Source organism: Bubalus kerabau, chromosome 8 (assembly GCF_029407905.1).
Source record: "Bubalus kerabau isolate K-KA32 ecotype Philippines breed swamp buffalo chromosome 8, PCC_UOA_SB_1v2, whole genome shotgun sequence".
NCBI classification, from domain to species: Eukaryota; Metazoa; Chordata; class Mammalia; order Artiodactyla; family Bovidae; genus Bubalus; species Bubalus kerabau.
The window spans coordinates 118,048,930-118,064,078 of NC_073631.1; the positions used below are offsets into that span (position 1 = coordinate 118,048,930).

At 39.6% G+C, this 15,149-nt stretch overlaps 1 protein-coding gene across 15 annotated transcripts in view; it reads right to left on the bottom strand.

The window, feature by feature from the left end:
• The window catches only part of KMT2C (lysine methyltransferase 2C), a 262,313-nt gene that overhangs the window by 44,301 nt on the left and 202,863 nt on the right, over positions 1-15,149 (bottom strand). For 13 of the 15 annotated variants that reach the window (XR_008718183.1, XM_055591334.1, XM_055591330.1 and 10 more), the window contains 9 exons: positions 12,939-13,119; positions 9,249-9,353; positions 8,862-8,909; positions 7,727-7,864; positions 7,521-7,553; positions 7,271-7,420; positions 2,291-2,423; positions 1,851-2,065; positions 175-248 (listed from right to left, as the gene is read on the bottom strand). Coding sequence is in view for 14 of the 15 variants with exons in the window: in XM_055591334.1 (XP_055447309.1) it covers positions 175-248; positions 1,851-2,065; positions 2,291-2,423; positions 7,271-7,420; positions 7,521-7,553; positions 7,727-7,864; positions 8,862-8,909; positions 9,249-9,353; positions 12,939-13,119 (1,077 nt within the window). In the remaining variant the exon portion in view is untranslated. The remainder of the gene's footprint in view (positions 1-174; positions 249-1,850; positions 2,066-2,290; positions 2,424-7,270; positions 7,421-7,520; positions 7,554-7,726; positions 7,865-8,861; positions 8,910-9,248; positions 9,354-12,938; positions 13,120-15,149) is intronic. The other 2 variants (XM_055591333.1, XM_055591335.1) reach the window with 2 other exon arrangements.

Genomic DNA, 15,149 nt, shown 5'->3' on the forward strand with positions numbered 1-15,149 from the left:
TATATTAAGACATCATGAGTGAGGAAATCACTATAAAACAAAGCTGGTTATTAGTTGTACAAGTATTTAAAAACACAGGTTTCTTCTGCAATGGAAAATTTTATTAAACTAAGACAATGAGAGTAAGGCTCAGGCATTGTTTAAGGATATAACACACAGCAGCTTTGTAAATACCACATATGGTGCTCTCTCCTGTGAGCTTGCTTTTCTCCACAACTTGGCAATTTGCTTCACTCTAGTCGTCCAGTCTGCAACAAAAGCACACAGCATACACACTTACAGAGCCACAACAGTGACATGTCTTAATAAAACGGTTGGTAAACGACTAACGGTTAAATCTGTCTTGTCCATATTTTCTTAAGTGAATACTCCTATATTGTTCTCTGTACACTACTGAGTTCCTGGTGCACAACAGGCCAAACACGCCTCTGAACACAATGCTGCCTAACAGTCTCACCTGCAGAGCTCAAGGTCTACATCGAAGTTCTAAGCAGCCAAGATGAAGTTAAGCCAAATATAATAAATTCCCTCAACTATGTAAGATGCTACCAGAACCAAAGCTAAAAGTTTTGGAAAACATCTATACACGAGACAAGTCTATCACGTTGACCAAAAGAAAGTAACCAGTATTAAAAATAAGCATCAGTGCTTGCTCACACACAGACAGGACAAAGCAGTGATTTCAACCTGTGTCAGGACAGTACCGAAACTGAAGTTTGGGTGCGATCAACAGTCAGCAACACATGTACAAAACGGTCCTGTCCATATTTGAGAGAGCGCTTCAACAAAGCCAGTGACAAAGGCAATCAGCTGAGAGGCCAACAGGCGTAACATGGTATTTCCTGAGTTCTAGAATCACATGGTACATCTATTAAAATTATCTTTAAAAAAGAAAACCTATAGTGTCAATCTAAGGACAATTTACACTGACGTTTTAAGTGACTTAACAGAACTTTCTAAGCAGCAAAAAGAAGTGTGATTAAAAAAAATAACTTGAAGAATGTGTATACTGCCTTAACACTAAACCATTGATTTATCAGCATTAAACCACTGATTTCTACTGTTAGATTTGGTAGCATTTATTTCTATACACGATGAATAAAGTACTACAAGGCGTCCAAACCAAAAAAGCACATAAAAGACAGGGATCGTCCGTAAGAACATCCACTTCTAGGTGCCCTTCCAGTAATTTAAAAGTGCCGTTATGTTGACAGCTGGGAAACTTTTTCAAGACAAAGCTTAAATGTCCTTTGCAAATCCTGGTTTGTCTTGCAACATTAACTCAAGATAATAAATCAGCATTTGCTTACAAATATTCTGTCAGTGACATTTTGTTAATCCAAATGTTTCATCCTCCAGTTAATAAGAATGTTCAAAAAATGGTAATACCGCACCATCTGCTTTTTTCAAACAGGTTGGACAGTTGAGGAGAAGGGGAAATAATGAGTTAGTTTCCATGTGAATAATACTTAGAACTGGGTCTAATTTAGCCTAACTTAATACTTCTGATTAGGTAATAAGTTTCTATTCTAGGAATTTTTTTTTTTCTTACAACTATGCACGTAACACAATACTGACTTCCACGTATTTAAGAAGACTGCTAAGAGCTAGAATCATTTCATTAACTGAAATTAACTGAGGAAATAGCAAATGGGTACAGGGCTTAGGACGAAGAAAATGCAAGATGTCTCTAGGTATCTAGGGAATCTTCACGTTGCACAGAGTCATGCTAGGTAAGAACTGATGACGACACCGGGCCCTCTCGTGTAGGGAAGCAAAAACCCAGAGCCTCTCAGCACACATGTGGGGAAGCCAGTCAAACGGAAAGCAGTGACACACCCATGACTTACCCGGGTATTCTTCCTTCAGGTTGGGGAAATGGATATTCGTGTAGAGAACTGGGGCTACTGTTGCCATTTCACCCAGGGCCTCCTCTTTCTCCCACTTGAGAGTGCTCCTCTGGGCATTTGACATCGTGTCATTCTCTCCCTCCACAGGGGGAGCCGATGACGTCCATGAGTTGGTAGGATCACCAGCCATTGGATTAAACGCCGGATTTTTATCCCTGCCAAATGATAAACAACTTAATACTTCATAAACACAGAATAGCTTTCTAAGTACTATGGTCAAGTACACTTTCATTAAACCCATACCTACAATGTTTGATGGGTTTTAGCAAAGATCACCATGATTTTAAGACACTAACACTGGTCACAGTAAGTCAGACTGATAAACATCTATATAACAGAAATGATTTATGTTTCCATATAAAGTCAAGGCTTTTAAATACCTGGCATCAGCATAGGGGGATTGCGCTACGGCAGAGAAAGTTCCCAGTCCACTTCCAGGAGGTAAAGAATTGTGTGGGAGGTGAGGACTGGGTCCAATGAGGCCGTTCATGAGTGGCATCCGTGAAAAGACATCTTCAAAGAAGAAAGCATATTACTCAAAAATAATTTAAAAGTAACAGAAATATTTCTAAATAAAACTTTGTAATACTACTCAAAAGTAGAATTTCCCCCCAATATTATACTGTAAAATACTGCTTAAAGAGTGACTTTTGGCTATAAAAATCTGAAATATTTCTCTGTATTTCTCTATAATTCTGTTTACTTCATCGTGGTATGCCGGGAGTAGCATGTGTTTTGGAGTCCGACGCCCTAGGCTTGTGAGCAGCAGAGTCAATCACCGCTTTAATAAAAGGCAGGCACTCTAATGTGCGTGGCCGGCATGCTGTGTGTGCAGCTTTCAGCACGGTGCCTCCCGTGCAGTAAGTGTGCAGCGCATATGAGCTCTAAGAAAAAAATCAATCTCAAGAAATGATAGCTAGGTTTTATCAAATCTTCTTCACTCAAAATTTATGAACAGATATTCCATATACAAATAAAAACCCCAGCTATTATTCTTAAATTGGCACTTTTTCTCTAAAATAGTTGGGAACAAGCAATATTGCACCTACCATTATAAATTAGATGATTACTGTTAAAAATATGTAATTTGTTTTTAACCTAATTTTCACTACTTGGAGTTGCAGGTACCAAGTCCGTTTTAACTCACATTCCATCACCTTCACATCTTTCCTCAGAGACATTAGGCAAACCATAATAAGACCACCTTGTGTTTCCCCAAACTCTGCACAAACACAGAACTCCAACCCTTATTGTGATCGTCTGTTTTCCTAAACTATTTGGTAGTCAGTCAACTGTCCTTAGCCAAGCAATTTTCCAGCCAAAAAAAAAAAAAAAAAAAAAAAAGGCACACACAAAAAACACCTTTTTTGGGTGTATCTTCAAAAATCCCTTCCATAAGCTTACAAAGTGGTAATCATTTCATGATGTAAGGTAAACTGTTATGCTATATACTTGAAACTATAGAGAGCTGTATGTCAATTATCTCTCAATAAACTGGAAAAGGGGGGAAAAAAACCCCTCCAACTTAGAGACACACTTTCAAGTAATAAATACATGGCCTCTACTGATAATTTTAACACTCAGAACAACACTGGAGATCCACACCTGTATCACCAGTTAGTTATGCAAATAAAAATCAGTCATGAGGTTAGCTACTACTTGGCACCCCTGGCACAATGACAGAGCACTCCTAACCTGATCATTTGCCAAATGGTTAGAAAGAAGAATAACCAGAAGTGCCTTGCCCACAACACGCTCTGCACCACAGAATGTCCGGTCAGCTAAACCAGATCCTCCATTACATCTCAAGTTCCTGTCTGAGGACGCTGGGGCTAAATGTCCACAGATCTTCAGGCTCTGTCTCAAGGGCACTGGTCCTGGAAATACCTGACATCAGGTTAGGGCTCCTCCTGCAGAACGGCAGGGCTGGGCCCACTGGTTCGGGACTCCACAACAGCCAAGTGTCTGAGGACACCTACATTCTTCACTCCAAGGATTAGATTAAGGAGCAAGATTTCTGCATTCATTCCAAGTAGAATGCTACCTCTATTTTCATCTTAAGAGAAAAGGAGGTTCCACTAAGCAATGTATTTCACTGAAAAATATCAAGTGTCTTTCATGTAATTAGGCTAAACCAGAGCTCCCTTCCTGGCCCTGAGAACGTGAGCTGCCCTGTGGCACTCTACCAGCACTGACGACTGCGCCCGCAACACAATCGTACTGGAAGGTTATGTAACAACAGCAGCTATTACCTACTTAGCTTGGCCCTGTACTAAAAGGCTTTACACGCGTTAATTAACTCGCTGGTCCTCACACCAACTCTGTGGAATGGGTTATCATGTGTAGCTCCATTTATGCAAAAAAGAAAAAAGACCCAGAGAAATTAAACAGCCTGTTGTTGCTGTACACATAAATAAATGCAAAGCATTTTTCCTTTATTATGATTTTAATTAGGACGTGGTCTCCACCCGCTACCCCACACCTCTCAAGTTTACCAATACCTGGTCATACTAGTATCTTTTTCAAAGCATGGATAAGAACTGATTGAAAAATTACTTCATGTAACCTCCACTTAAAGTGATTTCAAGTTACTCTGTCTCAGTCTTCCTGAAATTTCCCTTCTTCGCTTTCTGACCTGTGTAACTGCCAGCACACCACGCTCTGCCCTCTCCGCTCCTACCAGGCTGCTCCGCTAAGGATCACAACAGCCTTGTCTGACCCAATGAAACAGCAACCACCTCTTCCTCTACTTGGCCTTACAGACTGTGTCACGAGTGCCACCGCTAGGACCCTACCTCACACTCAGGGTCTCCACCTCTGTTTCCACTTTCATCCAACCCTCAAAAGAGGGAAAGAAAAGGACCATGCCATTGTATATAAATATGAACCAGCTGTGAAGCATATAATTTATTACATTCACTTAAAAAGAGTTCAAGATTCTACATTCTATTGAAGTATATTCTTTTAAGAAATCTCACCCTTCTGATCACTACACAGACAAGTCCTAAGCCTTTATCTACAGCTCCGAACAACGCAAATGCCTGTAAGTCAGAAGAATGTATATGCTCATTTCTAACCAAGTAAAAACGGCCTAAAACTAAGCTCATTACATTTCCACCTCTCTCCTCTACAACACACACATTCTGTCTCTCTCTTCTTCATTCCATGTTTCAAGTTTACAGCATGACTGATTATCTTCTAGGCCAGCCTGACATACATACAGTCCAGTCCAGTTTCTTTCCTTTCACCTCACATCGTACACTCAATTGGTAGCACAATCCTACTTATGCTAACATTGCTGTCTATCAAATCCAATTCCTCCTTTCAGTTACTACTGCAGATATATTCACATGGAACCCAATTTTTCATTCAGTCCCAACTGAAATAAACTCATTAATATACAACTCTTCCCATCCCAAATCCACTTCCAATATTAACACCAGAGCTACTTTGCCAAAACATGTGACTCATCAGATCATTTCACTGATGTGAGGTCTCCAAAGGCTGGAGGAAAAAAGGCCAACTGCCAACGCCTAGCTGTCCAGACAAAATCTAGTCCCAATGTCGCACTTTCTAATTTGGCCTCCTTAAACACCGTCCCTTTTACCTCTCCTCCTTTGCTCTGGGAAGCAGCAGAGCTGCCATTCCTAAATAGGCACATGTCTCCCTGCATGTGATCTGACGCTATTTTATCCTTAAGTTATTATTCTTTCAAACACAAATGCTGAAATCTCAGAGACTCTTATAGCTCTGCTTGAATTATGCTCACTATAATGGACATGAGTTTGAGCAAACTCTAGGAGATAGTGAAGGACAAGGAAGTCCGGCATGCTGCAAGGAAGGAAGTCTGGATTGCAAGGAAGGAAGTCTGGATTGCAAGGAAGTCTGGGTTGCAAAGAGACACAACTGAGTGACTGAACCACATCAACAATAATAGAAATTAGTTGTCTACCTGAAAGTCTACAACACTACAATTATAAACTCTGGTGGCTAGTCAGCCTTAGTCATCTCTGAGTTACACGTAAGCCCCTAGCCAAAACCCACCTCCCCTCCAAGTAAACATCAACCTTCCTAATCCTCAGTATCTTATTAAACATGAGACTGCACATTGAAATGATTTAAACAATGATCATAAAACCTTTTTATAAAGGAATACATCTTTAACTGATTTGATTTTTAAAATACTTCTATTTCAGAAAACTTGGGAGACAGTTGCTTTTATTTTTATATGCTGTGAAGAGAAACACGGAAGAGTTCTTAATTATTAAGAAAGCGTATGGGAACAGTTATGTCAAGAAGTGCTTATGAATCTGTTTCATCCAAATGTAAATCACATTTGGTCTAGCAAACATCATGGTAAACTGATGTTTAGCGGCTCAACTGGTAGAAACTAAAACATTTCAATTATGTGCATTATAGAAATGTTCATGTACACACAAAATTGGTGCCCAAGGTAACATTAAATCATCTGCACTTTTCAGCACTTACACAGTGTATGAGCTCATAGAAGCATCATCATAAATCATTCAGTTCAGAGTCACAAGGCAGTGACAACAGGATAAAGAGAGGACCCAATACTCAGATTATCAAGAACACAGTCTGAAGCGATATCTCCTTACCTATGCCCACAAAATTCTGATCCTAGCCTATCAGATTTCAGCTCTTCAGAAAGAGGGAGAAAGGAAAGCCTGAAATTTGTTCTGCAACTAGTTACAAATAGGTAGAAGAAAGTGTGTTACACAAAATAGGCAATTTCCACAGAAGTAGGCATTTCAGCCGACAGTGGTAGAAAGGGCACCGATTTACTCTGTGCCATTTACTGAGGCCACGTTCTGTGGCGGGTACACAGCGAGGGCAGCTGTGACTCTAGCCTTGAAGGAGCTCACCGTCTACAGGGAGACCCTGAATGCCCCAAAGGGGCGTTTATATTTGCACCACACGCTACGAATGGAAAGCCCGGGGGGAGTGTGGGCGTGGAGACTTGCTGGCCACAGAGGGAGTGACTGAGGCTCAGACCGGATGGATGAGTCCAAGGCAGCCGGTGAGGGCCGAGCAGTTCTCAGAACATTTCTGCGGGAACGACTGAGGAAAGGTGACGCGGGACCAGGACTGGGGGCAGGGAAGGAGGCGGGCACCGTTAACAGGGGCATTGCCAGTGAAGTGGGCAAAAGAATTCTGACCACAGAGTGAGCCGCTGCATTCCAGGGAAAGGCGGGGAGGCGGGGGTGTGACTGAGAGGAACTCAGAGGCTGGTCCTACCCCATCACTGCACAAGAGGACCCTCTCTTGTCAAGTCTGCGTGCGTGGTGGCCGAGGGCCGACGCAACGCTAAGGGGCACATGCGGCAGGGCCGTACTTACGACACTTGTCTAGAGGCGACGTACCCTGGCCGTGCACGGGCAGCAGCTGGGGCGCAGGGGGCGGCAGCGGCTGCGGTATGGGGGGTGGTGGCGCAGCCGCAGGACTGAGCACCGCGGTAAACAAGTCCTCCACGTCCTTGCCCCCGAGCTCTAGGAGACACAACGACAATGGCAGCACGGTTAAGAGACTACGAGAGCCAGAGCGCAGGGAGCGCTATTTCCATCAACAAGAGAATCAGAACACAAATACCTGGAATTTTATACAACTTGCTGAGAATTGCTCCTAGGATAAAAGAGATGGAAATATTAAAAATTGCCATGTCAATATCTGGATGCAATATAGTATTTGTCACAGAACGATCAGAATAGAAGTTAAGTGGCATGCAGACATCTTTGAAGATCCTATTACATTTCTGCGCGTCTTTAGAAAGCCCAGATGGAGGGCAAATGCTTTACCGTCTGTGACCATCTTGTCAAGTTCAGGGCTGAGGATGCCATCGAGCTGCTCTTCACTTAGAGGCCGTGAACTCTGACCCACACTTGGCTGAGGCAGAGACGAAGGGTCATCAGCACCCGAACCAACGTCTATTCCAGCTAGAGGAGCAAGGTATGTATATTAGAAAGTGGATTCTGAACACTCACACAAAATGCGTTACACTATTTACTTGCATTAACACACAACAACAGGATTAAAACAAAGCAATGGAAAGCCTGTAATTCTGAATTAATCTAGATTTTTAAACCAATTCAGGGAGTCAATAAGTAAAAGTTAGGCACAATGTATTTGTAAACTTAGGTTCTACTTAAAAAGTTATGGTTTAATCAAGGGAAATACATTTCCTCAGAAACAAAAGAACACTTCTGGTTCTAAATTGCTAATTTCTACACACAAAAAAGCACCCTATTATTAAGTTAGGGGTCTCTAAGAAGAATCAATATATAATGTTCAATATACTTTTAACTCAAACTTAGAAAACTGTGGTTTCAAACGCAACTGGGTCAACTATCATATGCAGGTTGTAAAACAATCAAGTTTCACACTAACTAATGGAAAGCTCAAAAACTCTTAATGCTTAGTAAAAATCATCCTCTGGTGAACAATTCCAACCACAGATCTTATTTCTGAAATATTCTGTAGTCAAAAACAAGATACAGATTATGTTCATAACATGCTGTATCTTACAAAAATTGGTTTTTAAGCAAGAGTAACATTTAAAAGTGGTTTATTGTCTATTTTATCACACTTCCTCAATATTACCATCAACAAGTGAAAATTCATCTCTTATTTGAGCTTATACTAGGAACTATCAATATCATGTTTGGGTAATAGTACAGATTACTTTCTAACAAGAATAAAACCATTCATTAAAAAAAAAAGAAAAAGAAAGAACACTACAGAGAAAGTCACCCAAAGCACAGTACAGGTGTACCATGCTTTAGTGCACACACAGAGAGAAAACAAAGCTGGATTAGTGACAAAGGAGCACTGTAACAAGTACACATGCACCGACAGGCTGTTTCCGCTGAAATCACTACTGAAAAAATAAGACAAACTACTTCTAGTCAGCCACCACCCACCGCTGTTTCTTACCGAATGCACAAGGTGAGCTCTCAACCTGGAAAGTGCATAAATCAAGACCTACAAGACCCAAACCAAATACGATGGGTGATTACCACAGGAGCACGAAGTGGGGGCCGGCTCACACAAAAGAAGAAACGAGGCACGTAAGGCAAAAAGTTTTAGCTCTGACGCAATGAAAAAGACAACAGAAATCACTCATGTGCTATTTCCCCTCTTAAAACAGGAAAGTCAAGGCAGATCAAATAAAATGAGTTTGATGATGCCAAAGAAAGAAAAAACGTTTTCCATTTCAATGACTACGCCTGTTTCACACACACATACACATACACACACACACACACACACACACACACACCTCTCAACTCACATCATAAAATAGACACTGGGCAAATGTACCTGAATGATCAACTGATTTTGCAAGGTCATCTGAAATTATTCCAAGAATGTCATCATCTGTGTTTAAGACTTCAGAAATGTCAGCTAAGGGGTCATCAGCAGCACCTAAGTATAGTAAGTATATTTTCAAAGTGTCACCATTTTCCTAGACATTAAATTCTAAAACTCATTCATTCAACCATTTACCAACTATTGAGAATATAGTAGATACTGAGGTAAGTGCCAGAATCATAAAAAGATTATTATTTCTAAAGTAAGGAATTTTTCATAGAAAAGGCACTCCAATATTTGAATAAGAAAACATTAAAAATTACGACTTTTGTTTTTGTGACTATTTTATGTATTTATGTATTTGTGACTATATTAACAATGAAATAAATCTTAAAATAAAAACCCATAGGCAGTAACAGTGAAATAGAATGCTGTAACAAAGCAAAAAAAAAAAAAAAACCATTTAGAAAAAGGCACCTCTAAAAATGACATCTAGAAAACACAATAGAAGATAAATATTAAAGACAAACCTACTGCCTAAAGTTCCCTGTAAAGTATAAAGCAGATACCATCGAGTAAAATGCCTACTTCCAGCTTTACTCTTAACACTCATTAATTCACTCATTTACTCAAGAAGGAATTTGAGCATCCACAGAATTATGTCTATGGAGCAAGCTAACAGGCTCTGGTCCAGCCACTAGAATAGAGATGGGACGAACACACAGTGCAGACGCGCCAGAGCTTCCTCTTTCAGAGGGAGCTGGAGAGTAAACAAAATGAAACCAGTATAAGTGCTATAAAAATAAATAATGAGGGGAAAAGGATTAACAACAACATGGCGGGGGCCGCCAATCCTCCACGTACTCAAAAATCCAAATCTGACCTACACTTGCCCTCTCTAGCCTCATTTCCACATCCGCATATTCAGCCCACCAGAGATCCCAGAACTGCTGTACGTACGAGAAAAAACCCCGCATCTAAGTGGACGCTCGCAGTTCAAACCCCTGTTGTTCCAGGGGCATCTGTAAAACGGGAATCTGCTGGAAGGTTGCTAGAAGAGGGTGTGACTGATGTCTTAAAGGGAACACACTGGCTGCCAGGTGCAGAATGGACCAGGGTGGAGGAGGGTAAGGCATGTTGGGAGACGAGCTGGCTCAGGGAGCAGGTGCGGCCGTGGTCCCGGTGAGAGGCGGTGTCCGCCTGCACACAGCGGACAGAGGCTGAGGTAGGCAGCCGCTGGTGTGGGATGGCATCTGAAGGCAGAGACAAACTTGTGGGTGTGTGAGATGCGGAATGTGAGACAATCAAGAACCAGGGAGAGCGACAGGGTTTCTAGCCTAATCAAGTAGGAGAATATTTAGGCTACCTTTAGCGACTTTATTAGTCACTTAAGGAATATCAGAATTTTTGAATCCGTTTTCGACTGTTTTTACTTAAGAAAAAAAAAGACGACGACATAAAATACTCCAGGCTCTAGACCAAGTATTTCTATAAAACATAGTCTTGTCCCTTTAAACATATCAGACAGAATTCACACGTACATAAAAAGACCATTTTTCAAACTGAAATCCAAAGTATATTTTGTATGCCCAAATATTTGTAAAGTTTTTAAGAAATAAAATTATTTCAATAATATATTCTCTAGACAACAGTATCCTTGAAAGAAAAAACAAACAAAAAAAATGGGGTAACTGTTTCAGGGTAACATTTATTTGATTTTAAATCAGTGGAGGGTTTCCCCTCACAGTCCAGCAGTTGAGACTCCACACTTCCACTGCAGGGGGCGTGGGCTCAATCCCCAGTCAGGGAACTAAGATCCTACAAGTCACAAAGCATAAACAAAACACAAACAAACAAAGACACTTAAACCAATGGAATTCTATTAAACAAATAACAGTCAGTGTTTTTTAAAAGACTGTGTTTTAAAAGTTCTCCTCTACCCGATGATATTTCATATCTTATTAACAAATTATTAAAACTGACATAATGGAAAATATTGAATAACTTTTTTTGAAAAAGGAAGCTATTAGTTTTCAATTCCCCATCATAAAGGCAAAAGAGTGGTTCAACTGTACAGATTTTGACATGTGTGTTATTCTGGTCCTCTATATTTTGGCTTTATCACTAAACCATTCTCTCTTCATCAATTTTTTGGGGAAAATGACTTCAAATAAAGCAAACAGGAATGAGAAATGGTATATATCAATGTCTTTCCTGTCACAGTATCTCCTGCCCAACCCCAGTTCGCTTTCTTATAAAAACTCAAGGGCAATTTACTTCTACGAAAGCCTTTAAATGGCTAGGCAAGATTTTTACAAGGCATCCTTCAAATAGTAAGACATCCTTTGAAACACCTGCAAGTCTTTCACTATACATTATTTTAACAACATACTGACATGGGTGAGAGCAGGAAACTACTCAAAACAATTGAACTAAAGTAACAGTAAAATGATCTGTTAACATTAAACAAAGAGTATGGCCTTTAGTCTCATGCTGAATGTGTGCTTTCGAATAACAGGGGGCAAGATTGCTTCTAATTATTTCAAGAAGTTAAAAAATTAATAGTAGCCTGTATTTCAATCCAGGATGATGCCAAGTTAATGAAAATGTAATTCAACATTATCCAAAGTCATCTTTCAGGGGATGCTGCTTTAAGATTATTTTCAAAATTGAGTTTATAAAATTAAATGAGTGACACCTGCAATTCAACGACAAAAAGGAAGCCGTCAGAAGAAGAATTTGTTGCTCGTTGTTTAGTCGCTATATCGTGTCTGACCCTTTGCGACCCCATGGACTGCACAACTCAAAGTAAAACAAAAATACAGAAGTGGAAGAAAAACTTTGTGACACCAAGCTAGCTAAACTCTGGAGAGCCCTGCTGATGTTAATATTACTTTATACACATTTAAGTTCTTGCATTTTTCTCTGATTCTGAGCAGTCCCTGTATCCCCTGTGTCTAGAGTCTCAATAGAGGACAGGTTTGCAGTGGACATCTGGCAATATCCAGAGACATTTTTTATTATCACAACATTGTGAGGCTAGAGATGCTGCTGAATATCCCGCAATGCTCCAGATGGCCTCCCTCCACCAACAAAGGTCGATGGCCTGAACTGCCAGCTGTGAAAAACTACCTAAGCCAATAGGCGGCTGCTGCTGCTGCTGCTAAGTCGCTCCAGTCGTGTCCGACTCTGTGCGACCCCACAGATGGCAGCCCACCAGGCTCCTCTGTCCCTGGGATTCTCCAGGCAAGAATACTGGAGTGGGTTGCCATTTCCTTCTCCCAAGGCAATATATTTCATGGTATATTAACACAATGGGTCAGACGGCTTCCAACTACAGTATTTATTCTTTTTTTCTTCTTTGGAATTTCTTGGGGCTATATAATTAATTTTGAAAAACATCTTAAGTTGAAGATTATTTTAACTCACCAATCATGGCCTCATTATACTCCCATATGTCGTCCTCAGTCAACTATAAACCAAGTATTTTCCTTTACAACTTGCAAGAGTTGATTTCATTGTAGTAACAAAGATGAATTTATTTGCTAAATCATACAGACCTGGTCTACTTAAAAAACAGTTGCCTGAATGCAAGTTATATTTCAATAAAGGTAAGTTTTATAAGCATTTCAAAGGTCTGACTAAAAGGAAGATGAATATAATGTGATAAAAAACAATCCTGTCGATTCCTCTACATACCGTGAGCTCCAGGTTTTGCTGGCATTGAGGATGAACTAAGTAGCGGGTCTAAGGAAGGATCCAAGAAAGTGGTGTTTGTGTTTGTTTTATAAGATAGCTGGGTTGTGTCTTCTGATAGATTATCCAAACTTAGTTTGTTTTGTCTTGTTGTATCTAGAAGATCTTTTCCAAAGAAAGCTTCCTAGACAAAGAGAAGCACACGTGGAAACGACTGACTCAGATATAAAATTCTAAAATGAGAATACAGATAATTGTCATTTTGATAAGAATGCAGAAATAACAGAAAAGCTTAGTATTTAACAATTTAAGAATTGAATATAGGAATATGTAAACAATAGAGATAGCCTGTCAATTATTTTACGTAAATTCCCTTTTTTAAAATAAGCTTTTTTGTGTTTTTAAAAATAGAATCAAGTAAAATTAACCAAATAAAACTACCCAATTCTGTCAAATGTTTCTAGCAACCGCAGTAATTTCATAATCCCAGGTCAGACTACAGTGAAACTTAAAAATGGATAAATTTATAATACTATGTATGGCACCTTAATTCATATTATAAGAAAAACTAAAACTTCATGAATATTACTAACATTTGTAGATGATCTGTAGAGGCTAGCTCAAGGGTTTGATCTACAACTTTAATATTTGTGTACTTCACAGACAGATTTAGCAATCTCCTACTGATGCATATAACCACATTAAAGACTTCACACACTATAAATCTCAGAGGGTTTTTACAGTCATTTTAAACAAACTATGTGTACAAAATTTACCACCATTAAAAGCCTTGGCGTTTTATTCAGTTACTCACGCTGACTTTACTCCATTTCAATATACTTTATTGTAGAGACCACTGTTTCAAGCCTGGCCTCTTTGCAACTCCAGGATCTCTCCCCAACTTCTCCAGCATCAATAAGGAGAACAACAGGAAGCGCTGGGGACCCCCTTCACCCACTTCTATTTCAAAATTCTATTTTCTATAATGTGGTCTGTCTGGAAAGGGGAGGGCAATTTTGCAGTAACTACCCACATTTAATCTTGCCCAAGATAAACAAAGGAGGTTCACTGCATCATTTTTAGTTATATCCCTCCAAAATGAAAACAGCCTCAATGTCTGTCAGAAAGCATATGACTAATAAATTATAAACATCCATACTGTAAAATACATAAATTTTTAAAAAGGATGTAGGACTATGCTGTCAAAAATAAAGCTCTAAAATACAGTACAGTTTTAAAAGAAAGCAATTTGAATGATATGTCCAGCAAAACATAAAATACAAACCAAGACTATTAAGATTGTGCAAAAATAAATGATTTAAAAAGTTCTCAAAGGAGAAACGCCAAGCAGTTAACTTGTGAAAAGGGACAGGGGAGGATGGTCTGTGAAATCTGAAAACCCACAAAGATGGTGCACTGGGCAGGAGATGACTGGCTTCCTACACCAGCAACGCTTGTATCACTAAGAAAAATGCTGAAGAGTAGAAAGCATCTTGGAACTTTATAGATTATTTACTTAATGCCTTCAGTATAAATCTGAGAGATCTGAGAACACCATTAGCAAAGTGTTTCTTTATATAGCTCATGATGAATTTAGTGGTATTTATCAACCATCTGGTATTAACAGACCACAAAACTATTTCTACTGGGTAGATTACACAATTATTTATACCTTATTTTGACACTGCTGTGATTAATAAAGAAAAACTAGAAAAAAACTGTTTAAGAATTCCTCGTGGATTTTCATCACTAGTCACTATATTTCCCACTCTACTCCAAAAAGCAGTGAAAAAAAAAAATTACAATTGCTATCACAAGATGTCCAAGTAACAGTACCATTCATTACAAGTTTCCTTCATATCAAAAATGTGTAAATTACTGATGAACATTAGGGGAATTACATCTGTTTACAAAAAGAGATAACAGATTAAGATTACGACTATAGCAGTAATCAGGAAATCCAACCCACTATTTTTAAAGGCTCTTTTGTGAAAGTATGGAACGATCAGTTTTCATACGAATGGGTGCAAGCGTGCCAAGTTACGTCAGTCGTGTCTGACTCTTTGTGACCCCATGGACTGTAGCCCACCAGGCTCCTCTGTCCATGGGATTCTCCAGGCAAGAATACTGAAGTGGGCTGCCATGCCCTCCTCCGGGCGATCTTCCTGACCCAGGGATCAAACCCAAGTTTCTTTCATCTCCTGCATTGGTTAA